Source organism: Camarhynchus parvulus, chromosome 18 (assembly GCF_901933205.1).
Source record: "Camarhynchus parvulus chromosome 18, STF_HiC, whole genome shotgun sequence".
Classification (NCBI taxonomy): Eukaryota; Metazoa; Chordata; class Aves; order Passeriformes; family Thraupidae; genus Camarhynchus; species Camarhynchus parvulus.
Window position 1 is genome coordinate 3,052,178 of NC_044588.1, and position 23,008 is coordinate 3,075,185.

At 39.9% G+C, this 23,008-nt stretch overlaps 1 protein-coding gene across 4 annotated transcripts in view; it reads left to right on the forward strand.

Moving 5' to 3' along the window:
- The window catches only part of CEP112 (centrosomal protein 112), a 163,625-nt gene that overhangs the window by 106,865 nt on the left and 33,752 nt on the right, over positions 1-23,008 (forward strand). For all 4 annotated transcript variants that reach the window (XM_030961844.1, XM_030961843.1, XM_030961841.1 and 1 more), the window contains 2 exons: positions 11,137-11,199; positions 14,860-15,009. In XM_030961844.1, coding sequence (XP_030817704.1) covers positions 11,137-11,199; positions 14,860-15,009 — 213 coding nt within the window. The remainder of the gene's footprint in view (positions 1-11,136; positions 11,200-14,859; positions 15,010-23,008) is intronic.

The window sequence follows — 23,008 nt, forward strand, 5'->3', positions numbered from 1 at the left end:
CATCTTGTGCCTTCCATGAGTTCCCATTTCTGAGTCCTGTCTCTCCAGCTCTGCTTCTTCTCTGCCAACTCCACATTTCATTAGCACCAAAAATGGTTCCATCTTTGTCCCTAAGACCTTCTGAGAACTGGCTGTGATGGGACCTTTGATCTGACACCTTTCACTTCATTAACTTGGAGACTGAAGCCACGGTTACTGCAGATAACTTTGTTTGTGATGAGTTTTCACACTCACTGCAGTGGTTCCCTGGTTATTTACATGGGGGCAAATAGGTCAGCCATAAAAAGTGGATGTGTATTCCTCCCCAGTGTAATGATCTCATTAAATTGTGTCTAATTGTAATGCAGACCTGTTTGTGTCCTTGCTGAATGCAAGCAGGACCCCCACCAGTTGTAGAAGTGACATTTTTTTAAACTTGTTTTGAGTCTATCACATCAATTATTTAGCTTAGGCTCCAGCTATGAATAATTTAAAGAGCCTCCAATTCTTACCAAGAAAAGTTGGATGTTTCCCAAGTCTCCTAATTTTTTTTCATTATAATCCAAGAGCTATTGTCTCTGATATTATCTCTCTGTTCCAGAGCAGTAATATTTTTATTGGTTTTGTTTTGTAGAGCCTTTGTACATTAAATTACATTTGGTTCTTGAACGTTTCTGACACAGCCATAGTGATTCACCAGCTAATATTAATAAAAATGAGTGTAGGACATTTGGCTTTGTTGGAGAAAATCTAGCAAAACCAGAAATGTGGTGCCAAAAGATCAGGTAAAAGCAAAACACGGTGCCAAAAGATCAAGTAAAAGCAAAACATGGTGCCAAAAGATCAAGAAGAAATGTATTTCACAAAGAGGAAATATTTTTAATGTCTATTAGCACAAAGAATGCAGATTATTTAATCTGTTTTGATAGCACCTTTCCACAAATCCTTTTAAAAGCAGTTTCCTCTGTAGTGTGTCCTTTTTTGCACTGCTCCTTCTTATTCCTCCAAAGAAAAGGCAGGATGATGGTGGAGCAGGAACACGGTGACAGGAATTGCATCATCCCTCAGGGGAGCCATTTGGAAGAGTCTTCAATCAACAGAGCCAAACATGAAGAAAAAGATGGTAGAATCATCTCAGGGATATTTCACTCAAATAGGACTAAACAGAATTTATGGCACTCTCCCTACTGGAGATGTTTCAAAGCAAGAGCTGAAGTATTCACATAGTTTCTCTGCTCCTATCTTCTTAAATAAAAATAAAAACTCTGAAAAAACAACCCAGAAAACAACAAGTCAGATTTCTGCTCCTCAGCTGTATTCATAAATCTGGTTCCAGAGTTAGGAGCCAGGAGAAGTTGGTATAACTGTCAACTGTGGAGGAAAAAATGTGCACCCATGAGCAACAGGCTCACGTTTTAATATCTTCATTAATGTCTGCAGGGAGGTCAAGCACCATTGTTTGCATTCACAAATAGCACCACAGGGTCAAAAATGAAAATGATTGAAGCAATGAGAAATGAGAACCAGACAAGAGCTAAATGATAAATTTTGACAAAATATGCAATTAAAAAGATGGCTTTCAGCAGGGCAAGGACTGATGTGATTAAAATTAGAGCTCAATCATGTGGCCCATCTTTCAGCACACTTTACTCATGTCCTGTGATGTCAATGATAGCTGGGTAGTTGTTGAAGAAGTTTGCCTGGGTTTTTTAGGGTTTAGTGGATTTTTAACCAACTGCAATTCATCTGAAGTCTCTGTTGAAGAAGCATTCACAGGTGGGGTTTTTTTGTTGTCTCTGTCTCCTCTTTCTTTTTCAAGTGTGTGCCCAAACACCCGTCCCTGTTCTGCAGCACCTGGGCACACGCTGCCTCTTCTCCATCCCAGAACTTCCAGGTTTTATCCTTCCGAGTGGATTCATAAGATCAAGACTCACAAAGTCCTGGGGATGGTGGATGAGGTGAATGCTGAAGTTTTGCCAGTGGCAGAACAACTGTTTTAATTATTTTTTCAATCGTTTCCCGAGCCTTTATTCACTTTCCAAACAACCTGTAACACACCAGCTTTATCTTGTAATGCACAATTGCTTATTATTTCAGCTTTATTAAATACTTTTAAAAGCCCAGCTAAATCATTACCTCATGCTCTCCCTTTTTGCCCAATACCTTGTGTCTTGGAAAAGGCTGATTGCTTGTAGGTCCAGTTTTATCTATCTAATTTTATTTATCCTTGCATTCCTGGGTACTTGATAATATTTGGAAAACATTGGCTTTTTTCCAGTGTGGTGCTGACTGTAACATGAGATTACTGATGGATTTTTTATTTTAACAACTGAGCCAATTCATTCTTAGCTTTGTTGACAATTCTGGAGTGAGGTTCCTGGTCAGGTGTGACAGGAAGGATTCCCTGCTCCTGATCCCAGTCCCTGCTGGTTTCACTGGGACTCCTCTGTGGTTTTGGTTGTGCAAACAGGAGCTGGTGTTTGTTCCTTGGAATTAGAGGTAGAAAATCCTCCTGTATCCATCAGCTCCATAATCTTACTTTGTTTGGAAGTTTCTGGGATGATGCATCCTTTGCACAAAGACTTTCTCAAGTCCCCCAGACCCCAGAGTCAGCACAAGCCCCTGCAAAAGGTGCCCCATGGAGCGTGGCCATCGCATCCCTGCTTAGGTCAGCACAACACAATAAAACAGATTTCCAAGTAGCTTTGTTTAGGAAAAATGCTCAGTGATCAAGACCAAATTAATGTAAAACATAATAATTGTGTTTTTAAATATGGCACAGTTTGAAGACATTGTTTACACTCATTTGCTCTTTCTTCATATCATTATAATAGAGAAAAGCTGCAGGTGGCTTTTTTCTTCTTCTTTTTGGAGAAGGAGTGTTTGGGAAATAGGGAAGGGGTAAAACAATGTTATTAGTCCTTCAGAGTCATTAATGTGAAGAAAGAAAAGTGCTCCAAAATGACTTGCTTACAGCTGCAGAACATGTCATGGAGTAAAACCCACCTTCATTAAATGGGTGAGAAAGAATTCTAATTGTTTTGAAGTTCTTATGATCAGTCTGTATGTGCTTCATTGTAACATGATACTAAAGTGCCTCAATTATGATTTGTATATTTTGGTGCCAGAAGGGTTTTTTTCTTATGCTGAATTATTAAGTTCTGTCAGCTGCTGGGCTGTCATATAGAGATACAGTAAATCACATTATATTTTGTCATGGATTACACAGAGCAATAAATTTGGGAAGAGAGATCAAAGTAGTTTCACAATCACATCTGAGTGTAGGAGGGGTGTTTAACTTGTAGAAAATCTGATTTAGGTGAAACTGTTGCAGTTCTTGTGTGAATTTGAAATGAATTTAAATGTTTGCTTGAAAATGAATAAGGTACAAATCCCCAAAAGAGTTCTCCTGTATTTAGTTCAGAGGAGTTAATTCTGACCTACAGCTGCAGGACAGAGAACAGATAAATAATTAAACATTGGGAATGTTAAGAGCCTTGCAATGCCTTATTTATGTTTTTAATTGCTTTGATGATGGAGCAATATATTCCATTTTCTTTTTAATTGGCCTTTGCTGGACTTGGGAAGTTTCTCCTCGGCTCAGTAACGCGCTCTGGCTCCGGGAAGTTGTCTCTCTTTTGGGGAAGCTTTGTCATATTTAAAATACAAAAATTAATCCAACATAATCTTGCTTAGGAGCACTGATGGCTTCAGATCACAGATTTGTTGGGGGATATGGCTGTATTTTCAGTGTCTGTCTTTCCAGCTATAGAAGCTTAACTTTTGTTGGGCTCTTGTCTAAGGATGTAACTTCAAAACACTGAGTTAACTTTGTGATACCAAGTTAATTTATTGATACCAAGTTACTTCAGGGGTACAGTTTGTCCTTTGTTCCCACTTTTTCTTCTATTTAATAGCAAAGATTCTGCCTTAAAATGATACATACATAGAATGTTTTTCTACTCATTGTCTTCTTAATAAATGCTTGTTCTTGCCACAAAACTCAAGACAATGCAAAATCTAAAGTCTTCATTCTTATCCCTTTAAAATTCTTTCAGGAGCCTTAAAGTCTCTCCTTGGCAAAAATCAAGATGTGTGAATTTAGCTGATAAATAATGATAAAGTGCCTGGGACTCGGAAATCTCCAATTTCAGAAAGAATCATGTTTTGTAAAGCTCAGGTTAAATAGTCCTAAACTGAGTCAAGTCACGGATCAGTGTCACATCTTGGGGCTGTTGCCTTCTGTGCATGGAGGAAGCTTTAGCTTTGACTTGATGTGAAACATCTTCAAAGGTGTTTCCCAGCCTGTCCCCTCGTGGTTTGGCTGGGGGTACCAGAAATGTCTTTGCCTGAGTAATTCTGGAAATTTCTTTATGTCACAGTGGGGAAGAGCCCGAGCTCATGAGAGGAGTGAGGTGCCTGCATTTCTCAGGGATGAAGGCAGCTTGTCAGAGCTCAAATAATTCCTGTTGGCTGCACATTTTCTTTGTTCAAACTCTGAGAAAGAACATGCCAAGCACTTTTGATATAACACCTTAAACTCAGTTTAAATAGCCATCATTGTTTGGTTGGATGGAACAGGAGAAAAGAGGAAATATTAAAATGGTAATCCAGGAATGTGATTTAGGGACTCTAAAGTGGAGAGGGTTGCAGTCTCCCCATCTTCACCTGGTTTACCCTATCTTGTTGGAATGTGGAGCTGTGGGAAGAATCGTGCCATAGTATAAAACCTGAGCCCAAAGTTGGTGAAATGGGAAGATAATGAGAAATCTCAAAGCCAGCTGCCCAGTGTGATGGATGGCAGATGAGAGGCAGTGACATCTGTGATGAACATTTGAATCTCTTCATTTGCAGGAATCTCTGTCACCACAAAACACCACACTGATTTCACCAATAATCATCTTACATATGATTGAAGAGAGTAAATCAAACAAAAATCAGCCATCTTTGCCTGTGCTGTCCATGATCCCAGCCCAGAGTTTATCACACCCAGCAATCTTTTGGTAAAATGTCCCAGAACCTCAGATTAAACCCTGTCCCAGTCTCAGATTAAACCAAAATTCTCTGCCAGCCCTTTGAGTGCCTGATGCACTCACCAGTCTTGCATTCTGTAAAGGGTAGTTCAAGCATTAAAAAATTGCATGGGGCAAACCCAGGCTGTTAATCTGGTTTTAAACCCTTGTCTTGTATGCAAGGCTGGTATTTTGAGCCAGTTTGTTTGAAATAATGTGCCTGGCTGACAGCAATATTGACTGGAAATCAGCATTAGTGATGCTGGGGAATGTTTAGATGCTGATTAAATCCATGTAGATGAAGGTAATAATTGTGTCCTGGTGCAAGGCTGGTGTAACCTGGGCATCAGCCACCCTGCAGCTGGAGTCCCACAGAAAACTTTCTGGGTGAGTTCAAAATGCCTGTATTTAATTCCTCTGCGTAATTTCAGAATTGTTAGAAAGACTCTGTTGGTTTAAATGAGAAGTCTGGAATTTGGAGTTTTCCTAAGGCACAGTTTGCAGAAGCAGTTTCTCAGTGGGCTCCCAGTGAGCACAGAACTGCAATGTGCTGCAGAAAGGCAATTCTCTGTGCAGGTACTGTCAAAGGCATTTCTATTCATTCTCGGGGTTTTTCCCAATGAAAAGTACTTCACACATGAATAAGACATTTTTTTTTTCTCCTTAAGATGTATGTTTAATGAATAAAAAAATAAAAAGGAAGAGATTTGTAGACCTCCAAAAGTGAAATGTAAAATAGAATATTAATAGGATTTTGGGATTTCTATCATTCATTTTCAAAACCCTTGAAGTCATTTGGTACTTGACTAATTATTCTGTTAACATCATTTTGGGTATTCAACTATTTTTAATGGTCTTTTGGGTGGTTCAGATTACATATTTGAACTGTGTGTGCTATTTTCACTGCTGAACAGAGATCCAGCTTTCATTTCTGTCTGATTGGTGGGGAGAGCAGGAGAAAGAGCAGGAGTTTGGTGTAGGAAGTCACCCACTGTCAGTGTTAGAGGCACATAAGGAAAATGCATGTTTGAGGCTTTGAGTCAAAATGGAATTTTTATGTACAATCAGATGAACTTTAAAGGTGATCTGCTGATCTCTGAAGTTTAAACAGATATTGTACAGAGAGTTTTAACATACTTAATAACAAAGATTGCCACCATTAACCATTCTGAAGGTCATTTTCTTCTGACATCTATCAAATTACACAATCTTGAATTTTGGTACAAAGCATAATGCTGTCAAACTTAAAATAGAAATATTCCAGAATGTGGAGTGGTGTGTTGTTTTTTGAGGTAAATGGGCCCCATTTACATTAGTTCTTTGATGTTAAATTCCTTGCTGCACATCAGAGAACAGTTGCTTCTTCCCTGGAGCAAGTTTTCTTTCTTCTTCTTCCCCCACCCTTTGATTTTTTTTCCTCCTTTTTTTTTTTTTTTTTTTTTTTTTTAAGTTTGCTTACACTTTTATCTAACTAATTATGGAGGATCAGCTTATGGATGGCCACTTTTAGCTAGTTGCAGGCATTTTGAAAAATGATTCTTTCATAGCTACTACCCTAAACAGAAAAGTTCTTTAATCTGCTGCTTCTCTATCAGTGAATATGGTGTTGTGTGTGTATATAGATATAAAAATCTAGTTATGAGAGCTCTTTCCAAGGCTGGAATATAGAGAAACATGGAATTATTCAGGTTGGAAAAGACCTCTAAGGTCATGGAGTCCAACCATAAACCCAACACTGCCAAACTGATCACTAAATTCTGATTGTTGGGGTTGGAAGGGGCCTTAAAACTCACCCAGTGCCACCCCACAGGGAAGGATTTTTTCCCCAATATCTTACCCAATGCACAGGTTTGTAATGTTTCAAAGCTTCTGAACAGCTTTATTTTTGATAAAAACCCAAGACTTCCCAAAAGCCTCCATGGGTGCTGCTGGAGATGGAATTGTCCACGTGGCTGCCAAGCCCAGAGGGACCTGGGGCTGGTCAGGGCTTGTGCTCCACTGAGTGGAACTGGAACTGGAAGTTCCCTCTGATGCACCTCATACCTTCAAATAACTTCTAAATACTTGGTAATTGGGGTAGGACACGGTGTGCTTTTGTGATGTGGTCCTGTCACAGATCCTGGGCTCTTTTACTGATGCTGTTCTGTTCCATGAGAGGAGAAAGTGAAAATGGGGCTGTGTTAGAAGAGCATCCATTAATTCAGACACCACATCTGGAGTGCTAATAAGTTTTTTGTTTTAATTTTTAAATTTTTTTTGGTTTTGATTTTTTAAAATTTGATTTTTACACGAAATGTTTTGTTGAAGTCGATGCAGTTTTGCTCAGCAACCACAATATGATGCTTTAAGGCTTGTTAAAGAATTACAGTTGGTTTTTAAAACCAATTAACTGCAACAAGGGCATAATCTTTTTAATGCAGAAGTCCTCTGTAATATAAAATAACTGCATGTAAAATCATCATAATCAGCTAATTTTAGCTAAAATATGTATTGACTGTGTGAAGCTAAACACGAGTTCATTTTTGAATCAGTGGAATTCCTCTGCTGCTTATCCAATTTAAATCTTTTTCATTACAAAAATGGATATTCCAGTTGATATTTCTGACAAGCTTCTGCCAAGTGGGAATTTCAGCAGCCACCTCTCACACACGGAAAACTGGTTTCAGACCATTAACTCTATTTGCAGTGCTGCCCATTGCTATAAAAAGAGCTTGACTTTAATGAACACTGGCTGACCCTCCAAATGTTCACCTTCCACTTGGATTCTTATTCATTATGTTTCTGAAATAGCAGCTAACCTGAAAGGGAGGGAATGCCCTTAAAATAATTCAGAAACAGCTCGTGCTTCCTCCAGCACGTGCACCCAGCAGCCAGCTGGAAAAGAAGGAGCCCAGGAAGCTGCTGTGTGTGGGCACCAGGCCAGTGTGAACCTTCTCATTTATCAAGATAAATTTGGTATAAACCCCCTGATGTTCCCTGTACACAGCTCTGTGTGTATTTACTTATTGCTTAAAACAAAAAAGAGTAAAAAGACATTTTCTGTGCATAGCAGTTCCCCAGGGAAGGTGGTTTGTGTCCCCCTTGGTTGCAAAGCAGCAGCCTGTATAAAGAGGTATTAAATTAGTTTTAGTTGCAGGTTTTGAGAAAGGAGAAGTTTCATGTTTCTGCAGTTAAAAGATGGCAGTGGAAGAGAGGGTGCCCAGGCAGCCCCATGAGTTGGATCTTTTCAGTGCTGTAAATTGTGGTCTGTGCCTTCATCAGAGCTGCTGCTGTGGTTTGTGATGATGCAAGAGCTGCTGGGTGTTACAGACCTCAGGGAAAAGCTGAAGTCAGCAGGAGCCACAGAGTTATGGAATGGTTTGGGTTGGGAGGGACCTTAGAGCCCATCCCATTCCACCCCTGCCATGGCAGGGACACCTTCCACTGTCCCAGGCTGCTCCAAACCCTGTCCAGCCTGGCCTTGGGCACTGCCAGGGATCCAGGGGCAGCCACAGCTTCTCTGGGCACCTGTGACAGGGAAAAATTCCTTCCCAAAATCCCATCTAACCCTGCCCTCCATCAGTGGGAAGCCATTCCCCCTTTTCCTGTCACTGCATATCCTTGTGAGAAGTCCCTCTCCAACCTTCCTGTGAGACCCTTTGAGGTACTGGCAGGGACTGCCCATAGTCTTTAGTGCCACAGGGCCAATATAACCAGTTTTAGTCAACCAGAGCCCACGGAGCTGTGCTTGTGCTGTCTCCAGGAGAAGCTTTGGGAACTCGGTACCTCTGAAATTCAGACGCCTCAAATGTTTGGGACTGGAAGAAAATGCAAGAATTTATGGTTTGTTGGCGACTGGGAGACAAAACTTATAAATATTTTGCTAACTGGAAGTTGTTAAAGCCATTATAAAATAAAATGTTGCAATTCCTTTTAAGTAAACTGGTAGGATATCCATTCTTTGCCTTTAGTTAGGAACAAAAGAATAAAACAATAATGAAATTCGGAGTATCTTTCTTTTGGATCACCTCTGTCCTGTCTCTCAGAGGTCAGCCTGATTCTACTCAGTGTGAACAAACAAATTCTAATTTGTTTATGGAACTCATGAGCGGTTCTTTATTATTTATTGGGATTTCATCTGTGGGTTCAGGAGGTTATAAAGCTGCCTCTATGAAAGATGAGGACTTTTACCCCAGGCAAGTTGAGCGAGAGCAGCTGTAACGTGATCTGTGCAGTGCCTTGCTGACGAGTCCCTCTCCCTTTCTGGGACTAACAGTAATTTATGCTATTGCTGTAATTTATTTTTTTACTTTTTTTTTTCTCTAAAGATAAACTGGCAGTTTCGGTCACTTTATGACATGCAGTGGTGGTAAAACATCATGTGAAACTAGGCTACAGTACAATGGAACGAGTGTTAACGTGGGTCAGCCTGAGTACAAGGAGAAACAGAGCATGGACAGAGCTCCCTGGGATAGCTGGGGCTGTGTCACCACTCCTTTTATTTATGCACCCCCACCATGGGCCCTTACAGTGTTTGTGGTTCACTTTTGAGTGATAAATGGAGGAAAAGTGAAATTTAATTTGTCTGGTGCTCCAGAATTCTTCTAGATGCTGGTTCAAGCCAATGTGTATTGCCATTATCTCTGTTTATAACAAACCCAAGCCATGATGTCATCTCAAAAATGATGCACAAATTTGATAAATGGTTTTGCCAACTTTTTTTAGTAGATTCCTTAGTGCCAACAAACAGATGGAGACATCCATATGTTTCATAATTTTGGAATTTGAAGGGATTGAGGATCTGAAATTGCAATTTCATGTAAAGTTTAGGATTACTTTGAACTGGCTGTAATATTCTTAGGCTGAGCTGCACCTTACAGAGCTGCCCGGATTGCCGAGGATGATTCTAGCCCTACCATGACGATCCGTGGCTCTAAGCTCCTCGATTTATAGCCCAGCAAAATCAATAAGACTCTTTGCCTGCCTGAAATCCCTGGAGTCTGCAGAAATGGAGCCTGAGCTGGATCCATGCAGAGTTCAGAGGCTTTGGGGGCCCCTGTGGGGTTTTTTGGTCCCCCCAAAGAGGGGCTGGCGGGAGCCGGCGTTTGGGCACTGGATGCGGTGCCGTAAAACGAAGGACGACAGATCAAAGGTTTGAGCAGGAGGTCAGATAGATTTTGAAAACTTAATCAGCTTAAATTTGCTTCAGAACTCAGCTGTGTGATATTCTGTCCCCTCCTAAGAAAATATTTGTCTTAGACACCTGTCCTCAAGTTTGAGAGCCAAGGAGACGAGAGCGCCGAGCAGTTCACCTGAGGACAGCGTGGTGGGGCTGGGCTGGGCTGGTTTCTGCAAGAAAAATACAAATCACCTTTCTCTCCTGAAATGAAATTGCATTTATTTTTGTATTAATATCACTATTATCAAATTATTTCTGAAATTAAATTATTTGAGGGGAAAAAAAACCTTAAGAGCTATTTTTCCTGAGATGATAGAAATATTTGCTGGTTTGATTCTGATATGACCAAGCAGCCTTGTTTTCAGTTTGGTTTATTCTTTAGCTTTGAGATGGGAAAAAAAAAAACTGGGGTAAGGAAAGAGCTGTATGTCCATGCTGCATTTTGGGTGGATTTTCATTGTAATTCCCACCTTTCAGTGTAATTCCCACCTTTCTTGAGGAAGTGATGAGCAATGGGACAAAGGACATTTGCAGACACAAAACTGAGAGCTGAAGCTGAAGCGTCCCCCATGTCACATTGCCTGGGACTTTCTCCTCATTTTTCCCCCTCTGTTCAGAAACAAATTCATCCTGATAAACTTGTTTATGTGTGCTGCCTCCTTCCCCTGCCCCGCACATGCACACACACACTCTCATTCTCTCCTTTTTTTTTTCCTTTTTTTTTTTTTAATCCGCAGAACTCTTTATGTTTTTCTAATAATTGGCAGCAGAGGTACAATTTCTCCCCTCTTTCAAGTGATGAATAGTTGGCCCGAGATCAAAGGCCAGCCCTGGCGGGTTTCTGGCTGCCACAGAAGGGCGTTGGGGCTGGCGCGGGGCCGGCGCTCGGTGATGGGCACGAGGAGGAGGAGGAGGTGCCAAGGTGGCAAAGTGTCTGTGCACGTCCCGTGTCTGAGCTAACGGGGCTCTCCTTTGTGTGTGTTCCAGGCCAACAGGCGGCTGAAGCAGGCGGAGGAGGAGTTCACCCTCAAACTGGCCAGGTCCACGCAGGTAGGTGGCCAGCAGGCTGGGAGCTCAGGTGAGCCTGTTCCACTTGGGAGCTCGGTGAAAAGTTGAGTTACTGCTGGTTTTGACAACCGAGAGAAGTCATATCCCCTCGCTGAATCAGCGTCTTGCAGATTTTAATGAAAAACTACAGAGCATTAAGCTGGAAAATAGAAGTGAGGTTTTTCAGTTCTGAATTTTATCTTTTTCATCTCCATCATCACTTCCTGAGGACCCCAGAGGACCAAGTCCTCCTTCAGCCAGTGGGAAGGAAGGTGAAGTGCTCCATCACATCTCATAGAATCATTGCACAGACAGGACTTGCATTTCATGTTACAGGTGGTGTCACCCCAGGTTTCTTCATCTTTATCATTGATCCCCACCAGTTCTGCATTTCTGCCCAAAACAGCACCTTGAGGAATGTCAGTGTCCTGGTAGCAGACTGGTTTTGACTTGAGTTTTTGCTCTTCAGAGAACTCAAAAGATGAAATGAGCGTTGAATTTACATATATGCTTAAAAATGGTAAGGCTGGATGGTTTTTACGTACTTCAGCTTTCAGTTTGACTGACAGGTAGTACTGAAGTGTGAAAAATGATGGAGATGCAACCAGAAGTTAAGCTTTTAATAAGAAAAAAATTGCCACAAGGATTTGTGTGGAGGTGTCATTCTCCTCATTGCTCCCAGCCATAGCAGAATGTGCCTTGCACTGCAAAGTGTGTTTGCAGCCAGCAGTCCAATAATAGTCTTTTAAAATCAATAAAAACACTACAAAGAAGGGTTTAGCAGCCTCTAATCTAGATAGAAATGATCAGTGAGACAATAACAAGAAACGGCAAACTTTACTGTTTTACCAACACTTCAAAATATTTAAAACTCTTGATTTCAGCTTTTCATCTCCTTTATTCTCTGTAACACTTGTCCAAAATTGTGACTCAATTGTGACATTTATTGGCTGTCACTTTTTCACACTGCTTTATCAGAATCTTTGGTAAGTATGTCTTATATTCTATTTCTAAAATCTAACCTGTATTTTTACACATTCATTTGCATACGGAGAGGTTGTAGAGTCTCCATCCTTGGAGATACTTAAAACCTGACTGGGCTGATCCTGAACAACGAGCTCTGGGTGATACTTCTTTAAACTGGTCCATTCCACTCTCACCAATTCCACGATTCTGTGGTAAATCAGAGATAATGTTCTCTGTCCTAAATACCTTGCCAATAATTTTAAATTAGTAATTTAGTGATTTTTGAGAGCCTTATTTATAAAGAAAGAAAGACACAACAAAAAAGACCTCTTCTTTTTTTTTTTTTATCTTTCCATCTGAACCTGAAAAGCAGGAAATGGTTAAAGCTCAAAAAGTAACATTTAATCCACATCAGACCTGCAATAAGAGATCCCTTCCATTGCTACCTCTATTTTACCTTTTGTCATTGTCACCCACATGTGAGTGCAATCAAGGCAGCCTCTCCATGCCAGACTCAATCCAATGTCAATACAAAAATGGTTCTTGGTCCATTTCTTAAAGACAGTTGGAATAATCGAAGCATTTCTGAATTTTTAAGCAAGGGATGAGGGAAATTGCTTTAATTGTTGCAGCAGGAACACGTAGGTAGTGTAGGACAAGGTAAGAACTTTTTAACCTAAATGTCATAATAAATTTTGTCGGACTGACAACATTTATTATGTCATATAATATTTATTGGCCTGCAGAACAGCCTCAAGATTTGGGGACATGTTTTGTATTAAGGTACCTTTGCTGTAGCTGGGGCATTTTACTGGCAAGAGCTGGGCCCAGTTCCTCAGCACTTTCTGGGGCAGACACAGCACATCCATCATCTGTCAGGGCTGTTTGGCTCAATAAAACCATTTCACCCTGATGTCTGAATTTCTTTACTTGTGTGGGTTTAAATCAAATCCCCCAAGTTACTTGGACACGCTTGGCTTTGGGGTTTTTTTTTGTAGCTCACTGTTAATAATTGGTCGATTGCAACTTTTCTTGTGGTCGCCTTGCTGACAACATCTGTCCAGTCTTTCTCTCTGTGGCCTCTTGGAACATTCACTTTTAACACCCACACAGAGAAGATATTTCAAGAAATTTCCTCTGAAGTTTATACAAAGTAAATAGAAATTTTTGCTCTGAAAAGTACTGCACAAAGCAGATCTTTCTTCATCAATTTCTGCTGAAATTTCCTTGCTTGGATTTCAGAAGTCCTGTGCTAGACCAGGCTCTCAACCAGTAAAAGCTTTAAATCTCAGGTTTGTGTTATTGAGGAGTTGGCTGCTTTGTTTTCTTTTTAAAATGGCAAAATGAGACATACTCAAAATGCTGTAGTTTTGCATGAGGTCAAGTTGTTATCTTAATAATTTACATAATCCATTGCTTTCTTCTGCTTTCTCCTGTGCATTACACACCTGGTAAAACCACATTTCTGCAAATTGTCTGTCTTCTAAACAATTACCTGAACTGCAAACCCGGAGACACTGCTTAATCCTGGCTAGAGAGTTGCACCCTATCCACATAATCTCTAAACTTTGGCATATTGGTCTCAAAAATCCTTCTTTTTGATGGGTATTACCTTTTGAAATACGTATTTCTTTTTTAGAAAAGCAATACAGAAATACAAAGGTAGATTTTACACATAATCTGGTTACTTCCTGGTGTTTTCAGGTAGGTAAAAAGAAATAAATTTACTACAGAGTTTTAATCAGGCTTTTCCCCTTTCCCAGTGATTTTAGTACCTTCATTTGTAGCACAGTTCTTGCACTAGTCTTGGCCTATTATTAGGTTTTTTAACTTATTTTTTTTCCTAGATAACCATGTAATTAATATAGATAAATGTTTCTCTGCCAATGAGGAGGCCTGGCAAAGTCTAAGCACTCTGGTAGTCTCTCCCTGAACTGCCTGTGTGCTAAAGTGCTTTTAGAATTATTCTATAATATGCTGCTACAGCAGCTTAACCTTAAGCTTGAATATATACATTAAAGTCAGTGACTCTCCCACATGTCTAAGTGCTTTGCTGGGTGATGACATGTCAGTGTAAAATTCTGTAAATATGCCTAAAGGATCAGGGTTAGTTATGAGTTTCCCCAGTGATGGAAAAAGGTAAAACAAATACAATTCAACAAACGACGAGTGAATCACCTAAAAGGTCTGGATGTGGAGTCAGGTCCTCACTCTATTGCTCAGCAAAATCTGCTCCTTTCAGCAGCTCAGAAATGTCACTGTCAGGTTTAAATTTCAGTCCAGTGTGTGAATGTGGGTGTTTTTGTTCTCAGCAGTATCCAGGTGTAAAGCATCCCCCAGGAAAAGGAGCAGCAGCATCCCAATGTAAACTCACACTCCCCTTGCAGAGCAGTGCAGGACATGGAGCAGGCTCCAGTTTGAAGATCACAGATGTGCTTTGTTCTCATGTGTAAATATTTTGGAATGTCACAGTGGAAAACACTTCCAAATATTTTGTGTTCAGCGGTTCTTGTCATTTCCAGCCTTGCTCTGTTCCTTTTCTCTGCGTGGAGCTCCATGCCCTGCTAGTGTGCAGTGTGCTAATTTCAAACACCCAGCTCACACAGCAGAACATCCCATTGCCATATTTATATTAAAAAAAATGCAAAATGCATGTCTTTTATTGAGGGGAGCTTTAACATGCTGCTTTCTTTTCAGGAGATAGCTGAACTGAAGGCAACCATTTCCTTCCTGACAGAGGAGAGCAGCCAGCAGCAGCTTGTGGTGGAGCAGCGGCTCCAGGAAGCCGCGCAGAAGTTGGAAGATGAGAAGCAGCAGCTGATGACAGATAATGACAGAGCAATCAAGGTAATCTGGGCATTTCAGTCGCTGCTGCTGCTGCCTGGGTGAGGGTAATTAAAAGTTCTGAATGCAGGGCTGGTTCCTGTTCACACAGAGCTCGCCCAGACATCCCCAGACCTTTGATGGAGCTGATGACTCAGGCTCCCTTTCCTCTAGCTGATCCCATGCCTGCAGAAAACGCCTGGATTTGGCAAATCTAATCCATCCATGTCAGTCAAATACTTGAATCTTTCCTGTTCTCTTTCTTTTTGTACTGGCCCTGATGCTTTAGTGTGTTTCCAGCAGCTTTATGCTGTGCTTTCAGGGCTTGAAAGAGAGGAAAGGTGAAAAATAGGAGAGTGTGTTCACAAACCTTCCCAACTTTCATGTTTAAGGCTGCATTGATTTAAAACTTGTCCTCAACTTTCACTGAAAAATACAAGCAAAGTCCGTGCTGAATGTTAAAGAAATAAAGTATTTTATCTGTAGTTTTATACATATTTTAATCTACTTTTTCATACATATTTTTCTTCAGAATTCCATTCTTTGGCTTTTCTCATTGTTTTAAGGGACTGAATAGCCAAATTGTGTTCTTGCTTTTTTGACACCGTGACTCAAGGTGGCTGCAGAGAATTCCACCTGTAGAAGTGAGCAGAATTGGCTTTTAAACATTTTTTTCTTCTCAGAGTAGTAAAGAGCATTGAGCAAATTTTGAAACTGTCATCTGGTCTTTTGACAATAAAAACAACTCATGAAAAGTTGTATAGATGGAGGAAATTCCTTTTCTTTTCCTCTGTAAAGACATTTAATCATACCAAAGAATTACATTATTTTTAATAATGTAAAAACTCATGGAAAAATCAACTCCTACAGTTTATGTAATTTTTTGTGCCTAAAAGATACTATGGAAGTTTTTAAATGTTGGAAATCATTGGATTATGGTGCACTTAATGCTGTCCTCTATATTGGAATGACTTGCTTTAGGTTGTCATTACTGTCTCATCATCTGCAGAATGTTTTTCTTTCATTGATTTTTAATTATCATTATTTTTTCTTAAGGAAAATGTCTGCCTTTATTTGTGTGCCTGTTGAGGAAAAGAATTTTCTGATCATTCTGTGAAAGGTCTAACTATAAAAATGTTGGCTCTAATCTGTTATTCAGGTAGAATCACCACAGGTAGGTTATTTTATCACCAGGCTCTGCAGAGAGAACACAGGTAAATCCCATTATTTTCAGGTACAGGTGAATTTTTACCACTTAGGAGCATGAACTGTTTGTAGTTCACTTTTCCAGTGGCCACCAAGATCTGCAGAAGCCCCGTGACAGTGGAATCATCTTCCACAGAGTCAGGAATACACCGTAATTCAACTTATCTTGGTGCCTTCTTGAGTTACATGTTGGAAAAACATGGTTCAGACTCTCAAGCAGCGCTTTTCTTATGGTGCAAACTCTACTCTTGAGTTTCTGGATTCTCTTAAGTTACAGGCATGGAATAATTCAGCTGTTGGCAACACCAGTTTTTGAACAGTAATGATTATAGGTGGTATGAAGCCCTTCTGCATGTAAATCTATTATAAACTTCATTTTGATGTTATTACTTCACAATGTAATGAAATCCATAAAAACCACAGGGAAATTGTGCACAGGATTTCTGAGCAGTGTCCCAGGGAGTTTTTAGCGCTGGTGCTGGAAGCTTTAAAAGGTTTTGTCAACTTGGAGAAGAAATTGGAGGAGCTGTTTTGCTTGGAGTTCTTGAATTTTGTTTAGTATCATTAATACTGTACTTTTAAAAAAAATCTTCCTGTGAAACCACTGATTTAATGGAAATTTACTGAAATCCAGATACCCAGGCAGAAAATTCCTAAGAAGCTAAAATGCTGTGTACACTTCTGGAAACAGAAAAAGGTGGTTTTAATATTTGATCACTTCGTATTTTTAAGAACCACACATATTTCTAGGCAAGCATATGCAGAAATACTTTGCTTTTTATTAGCCTGGGGCAAAAAAAAAAAAGGGTTTTGGTGAAAATGGAATCCTGGATGTCCTAGAGATGGGGAACAGCATCTAACCTAGGGTAAGCTGAAGACCTTGAGGGATGATTAAAGGAACATTCTACAAACAAAGCAATTCTTAATGTAATGCAAACCTTTGAGGAGACTCAGTGTAGTAAAATCTATTGCAAATACTATCATTAAAAATCAGCCTTTGCTAAATATAACATTGATTTAAACTAACATTGAGGAACAGATTGCAATTTCCTCTATTGGTATTGGGTGGCTTCCTGTAAGACCTTCCAATTATTATTTCCTTTCAAAGAGAGAAATACATTTTTACAGAAACCAACTGGCTCTCAGAGAAGTTTTGGATTTAGGCAGTAAAGTGATATCCAGATGTGGATGCCATAATACATGATTTTGATGTTAATTCAAATTCCTAACTCTCTTTGCTAGTAAAAGATCTCTGATTTGTTATTGTTGCACAATTGCATCCATCTCCTTCAACTCAGTATTTCTTAAGGTAGTATCTTAAATATTAGTCAAAATATATTTGGATATATTGGACCTTTTAAGATCCAATATATCCAAATATATAATGGATATATTGGGTATGTAATACTGGATCTATTGGATATATATCAATAGATCAATATGATCTATTGGATCAATAGATCAATTGGATATATTGGATATATAATAATGGATCTTTTAAGAACCTCCTGCTTCTTTTGACAGCCAAAAACCCAATTTGAACAAGGCTTTTTGCCTTCAGGGGGCCTCAGTTTGGGGCAGTTTGAGACAAATGCTTGAAGGCCTTGGTGCTCTGTGTTAGGTCTGGCCTAAGGGCAGGTTGGACTTGTCATCACTCATAAAATCAGAATAAACCTTTGGCCCTCACGTTCCTCTCTTGTGGCTCAGCGTGACCCCTCTGGGAGCAGCAATGTCCCATGGCAGATCCCACAGTGCTGAGGTGTGACCCAAACCCAGCTCCCCTCATGGCCATGTCCTTCTTTGGGCTCCCCAGGGGTTCAATCCAGAGCAGAGCCCAAAGACACTGGGCTGGGGCAGGGGGGACAAAGGGCAGAGCTCACCTGGTCACTGAGCTGTGCCCCAGCTGTGCTCAGCCCAGAGATAAGGAACCCAATTTTTAAATTATTTTTTATTATTTTTTATTAATTTTAATTATTTACGTTATTTATTTAATTTTTTAAATTTTCTTTTAAATTTTTGAAATTATGTTTCTTGCATCCTCATAGCGTTCTACCCACAGCAGCCTGGAGCTTGATAATTCCAACAGTTGGAGGAGCATTTACCAAACTCCTCTGCTGCTTTTGGTTACTGAGCTGGGCAGAACAAGAAGTTGGTGGCATCATAAAGATACCTTGAGGTTATTTATGAAACCCCAGCCTTGGTTGTTTAGGCTTAGTTGTTCAGTTTTCTATGAAATCCTTTTGGATCCTGGCATTGGAAGTACAAAACATTTCCTGGGATTGGAGCTGCAAAACATGTTCAGAGCATTTTAATGCTGAAGTTGATGGCCAAGTGGGGACTCCACATCAAAAAGTAGATTCTGGAAAGAAATGGATGATGGAGAGCATACAGTGACAAACCCACAACAGAAAAGGGGGAAAATGCTGCTTTTTTTGCCAGATGAACCACAATTGTTGTTTGATTCCTGTTGCAGATTCTAGGATTCTGTTAAATCCCTTAATTAACACCAAGATTTCACTAGCAAAGCATGGTTGGAAGATGGCATATTTCAACACTTTGTATGTTAGCCAGCTTATGATCAGATTAATTCTGTTAATAAATAAGGCTTAAAAGATTTCTAGGAAAGAATGGCCTGTAATAATGCTCCCCTTCATGTGAAAATTTTTGAAACAGTTGTTTTTCTTTGTTTTGTTTAAAAATGTTGAGGGGGAAAAAAGTCAAAGTGTTTTATAGCCATAGCAGAACAAAGGGAAAATTTTGGGGTTTAAGTTGTCTGGGCCTTTGTGGGCATTGAGAATTCCTGACATCCTATATTTGTTAAATGCTGCTGTATCTTGGAGCCAAAGGATCTTTTCCTCTGGAAAGAACGGAGAGTTTTATCAACACAGTGGATTTCCTCCATGCAACTGTAAAAATTCCCAAATTTCTCTATCAAAAACCTGTGTTTTTAAAAATTTGATGCACAAGCTAATTTTGCTTGTAGTTTCATCATCTCTGATGATTTCTATTTCATCATCAGCCATGTTTATTAGCAAATTCCACTGGTAACTACAAATAATATTCTTTATTAAAAGGAAAAGTACATTAGGTCTCTGGGAACATTAGAGTGACTGCAGCCCTGCAGAGATATTTAGTTTTTTGTCCTTAAAACACCTTTTGGAACACCAGCATTGCACTCTGGGTTGGAGTTGGTAATAAATAAATAATTCTAGTTTATTGGTTTAAAATTCCCAAGCAAAGGTAAATCTAAGTGGTTTAAATGCCCTTAATTAGTGCTTATTAAGGGAGGAGAGGCATCTGAGAGCACCCAACCTAAGCTGCCCTGATCTGGAGGAGAAACATTTTTAGTTTTAAAAGGGAGACAGGAGGGCAGAGCCTTGACTTCACCCAAGGTTTGTGGCAAAGGTGGAAATTAAGGCTGGAATGACTGGTGGTTCAGGAGGCTGTGATCTTGTGTGACAGCACAGAGGACATTAATTAAGGAAAATAAAACCCCTAAAAGCTTAGTGTAAACTCTAAATGAACATCTAAAACTTCGGGTGAAGGCATCGATTGTGTCAAGGGCTTTTTGGAAAGGGAGTCTTGGTTTGCTTTATTCCCCAGGACACACTGAGGTGACAGAATTAACTGCTACAACAACTACTAGCTCAGGATAAATTTTGTCACCAGACTCACATTATGGATAAGATTTTTAAGATATTTTGTTGCATTTTCTGTTTTAACTTGCATGAAGGGGGGTTTTTTTAGTTGTTTTAGTTTTTTTGGGTCTTTTTGTTGTTTTGGTTTTTTTGGTTGTTTCAGGGTTTTTTTGTGTTTTTTTGTTGTTCAGGTTTTTTGGGTTTTTTGTTGTTCGGGTTTTTTGTTGTTTGGTTTTTTTGGGCTTTTTTTCTTGTTTTGGTTTGGATGAGGGGGTTTTTTTTGGTTGTTTGGCTTTTTTTCTTGTTTTGGTTTGGATGAAGGGGGTTTTTTGGTTATTTCGTTTTTTGTTGTTCGGGTTTTTTGGGTTTTTTTGTTGTTTGGGTTTTTTTTGTTGTTCGGGTTTTTGGGTTTTTTTGTTGTTCGGGTTTTTTTTGTTGTTTTGTTTTGGATGGGGGGTTTTGGTTTTTCGTTTTTGTTGTTCGGTTTTTTGGTTTTTTGTTGTTTGGGTTTTTTTGTTGTTCGGGTTTTTTGGGTTTTTTGGGGTTTTTTTTGTTGTTTTGGTTTGGATGAAGGGGGTTTTTTGGTTATTTCGTTTTTTTGTTGTTCGGGTTTTTTGGGTTTTTTTGTTGTTCGGGTTTTTTTTGTTGTTCAGGTTTTTTGGGTTTTTTTGTTGTTTGGGTTTTTTGGGTTTTTTTTGTTGTTTTGGTTTGGATGAAGGGGGTTTTTTGGTTGTTTTTTGGGGATTTTTTTGTTGTTTGGGTTTTTTGTTTTGTTTTATTGTTGGGTTGGAGTTTTTGTTTTTTTGGTTTTTTTGGGGAGTTCTTTTGGGTTTCTTTTCTTTTTTTTTTTTTTTTTTAGCCAGCAGTGCCTGTAGAAAGGAGGTCAGCATTTCAGCATTGGCACTGGCTCGTGTCTTGTAGGACGTGTGGTGAGAACATGCCCCGCTGCTGGTGGTGCCAGACTCTGTCAGTCACCTGGAGATGTGCCTGTCACAGAGCTCTCCAGAGGCACTTCTAATCCTTCTAATTGCCTTTGTGCCCAGACATTACCATGATAAACCATTTGGCATGGTGAAAGAAAGACTTGCAAGGGACCATCTTGATGTTAAATACATAGAATGCTTTTTTCATGGATCTTTCTTTCTTTGTCACTGACTTTAGCCTGTAATAACACTCATAACTCTGCAATGTCTTTTATTAGCAGGGAATTACAAGGCACCAGCATTGGTGCTTTAGCATTGGAAAGCAGACCTTAAAATTTACCAGGCAAATGACTTTATCTTGCTCATAACTTCCTATATTCTGTTTGATCAGCAGAGGAAGTCACATCTTCCAAAAGAATAGGTAAATTAAATCTGCAGGTCTTTCATGGCTTTGCTTTCTCTGTTTCATGGGGTCCAAACCCTGAGGCACCTGTTTTTCACAGTCTTTGTTGATGTAAATGGTAGTTTCACCCAAATTCTGTTAGAGAAGTGAGGGTTTAGCCCTGAGGTTTTCAGCTCTTGCTTCAGCTCTGTCTCTTGATTCCATTACCTGGTTATCTTTAAAAGCCTGTATTGACACATTCCTTATAAATGATAATTAAAACAGGCTGACTTCCGTGTTAAGCTTAGATAGCTATTGATCACAACTGAAATTCTGATTTTAAAAACTCTTCCTTTCAAAACCATCTCTTCTTTTTCTGCTGCCACAGAAATTTTTTCATTGTCTGAAGCATAGTACCTTCTCTTCAAAATTACAGGGTTTCAGATGTTTGGCCAGCCAGGCAATCCGAGTGGCTGAGCATCTGTAAGTACTTTATAGTATCTTTGACATGCTTTGTGAGGCAAAGAATTGAGTCATCTTTTTTTTTCCTGCAGCAAACTTTGCACTCTGGCATTTTTCTTGACTTTTCATGTCTCAACACATTGAAGAACTTACCATGGCCAACAGCAAAATCAGACTTACAAGTTTTAGAAAAGACTCGAGCTAGTGTCTGCCTTTTCCTCTGAACTGCAGTCCAGATTTATCTGACTGGTTTAAAAGTTGGTATTTTTACTTTTTCCTACATTATCATTGTTGCCCTCAATGTTTTATTTTCCCTCCAGAAGGCACTTTGCTGCATGAAGTCCTCTTTATTCCTTGTTAACCCCAGAAGGGATGCCACCTGTCTCCAGATTATGGAGCTAAAGATTCTATAAATGCAGAATAAAATATAAAGTCATATACAACTAAACTGTCTTGCTTTTAATGATGTGGGCTAGACTAATTTTGCACTGGAAAAATAGGGGAAAAATTCAAAACCAGCCATAAAATTCACTGCTTTTAATTGACAAAACAAGAGTAATAACACTGAGAGGGGTCCTGGGTAATTAAAAAGGTGCAGACAAAACATTCTTATTAGTAAGTGTTAAGTAATACTGATATAAGCCCACACAGTTTGTAGAGAAGGACAGACAAGGTTTAGAATGTGTCATGAGAAAATGGAAATCAGCTTTTTTAAGGCTGCTGTGATGCTCAGAGTTTACTGCTGCATTTCCAAGGCGTTTTTCTCTCCAAAGACATTTCTGTAGAGGAGAAAGTGGTGCTTAAAAAAGACAGAGCTGGGGAGATACCCAGGATTTAGGAGGCAGAATGCCCAGGAGGAAGAGCCTGTGCTCCAAGGTCTGGGACTTTACTGGAGAGGGGGGGGAAAAAAATTTATAAAGATAAAAACAAGTGTCTAATGCCGTCCAAAGCGGGGCATCTGTAAAACAGTCTGTGCACAGGGCTGTGTAGGCTTTCCAAGGGCTGTGCTTTGTTCCAGTTCCAGTGAGTTCCTGGAACACAGCCTCCTTCCCTGCTCCTGGAACAGCCTTGACTGCAGGGCTTCTCCAGCCGTGGAGGTGGAAACAGAATCTGTGTGAACCGCGGCTTCCACCAACAAAAGGGTGCTGGGGAGAGCAATGCCTTCAAAGCCAACCTTCCATGGGCCACAAGCATTTCTAACTCTGCTCTGAGGGCTTCTAAAGCCTGGCACAGCCAGGAGAGTTGCAGGGTTTGGCAAGCAGGGCTTTGGGGATGTGGACCTGCTTTGTTATCAGCATCTCTTTTCCCAGAGAGATCTCTCTTACAGCCTGGCTCATCCCAGGGGGAGCTGGAACAGCACCAGGGTGCCCTGGCTGATGCCATTGTGCCTGCACCACTTCCAGCTTTTGTGT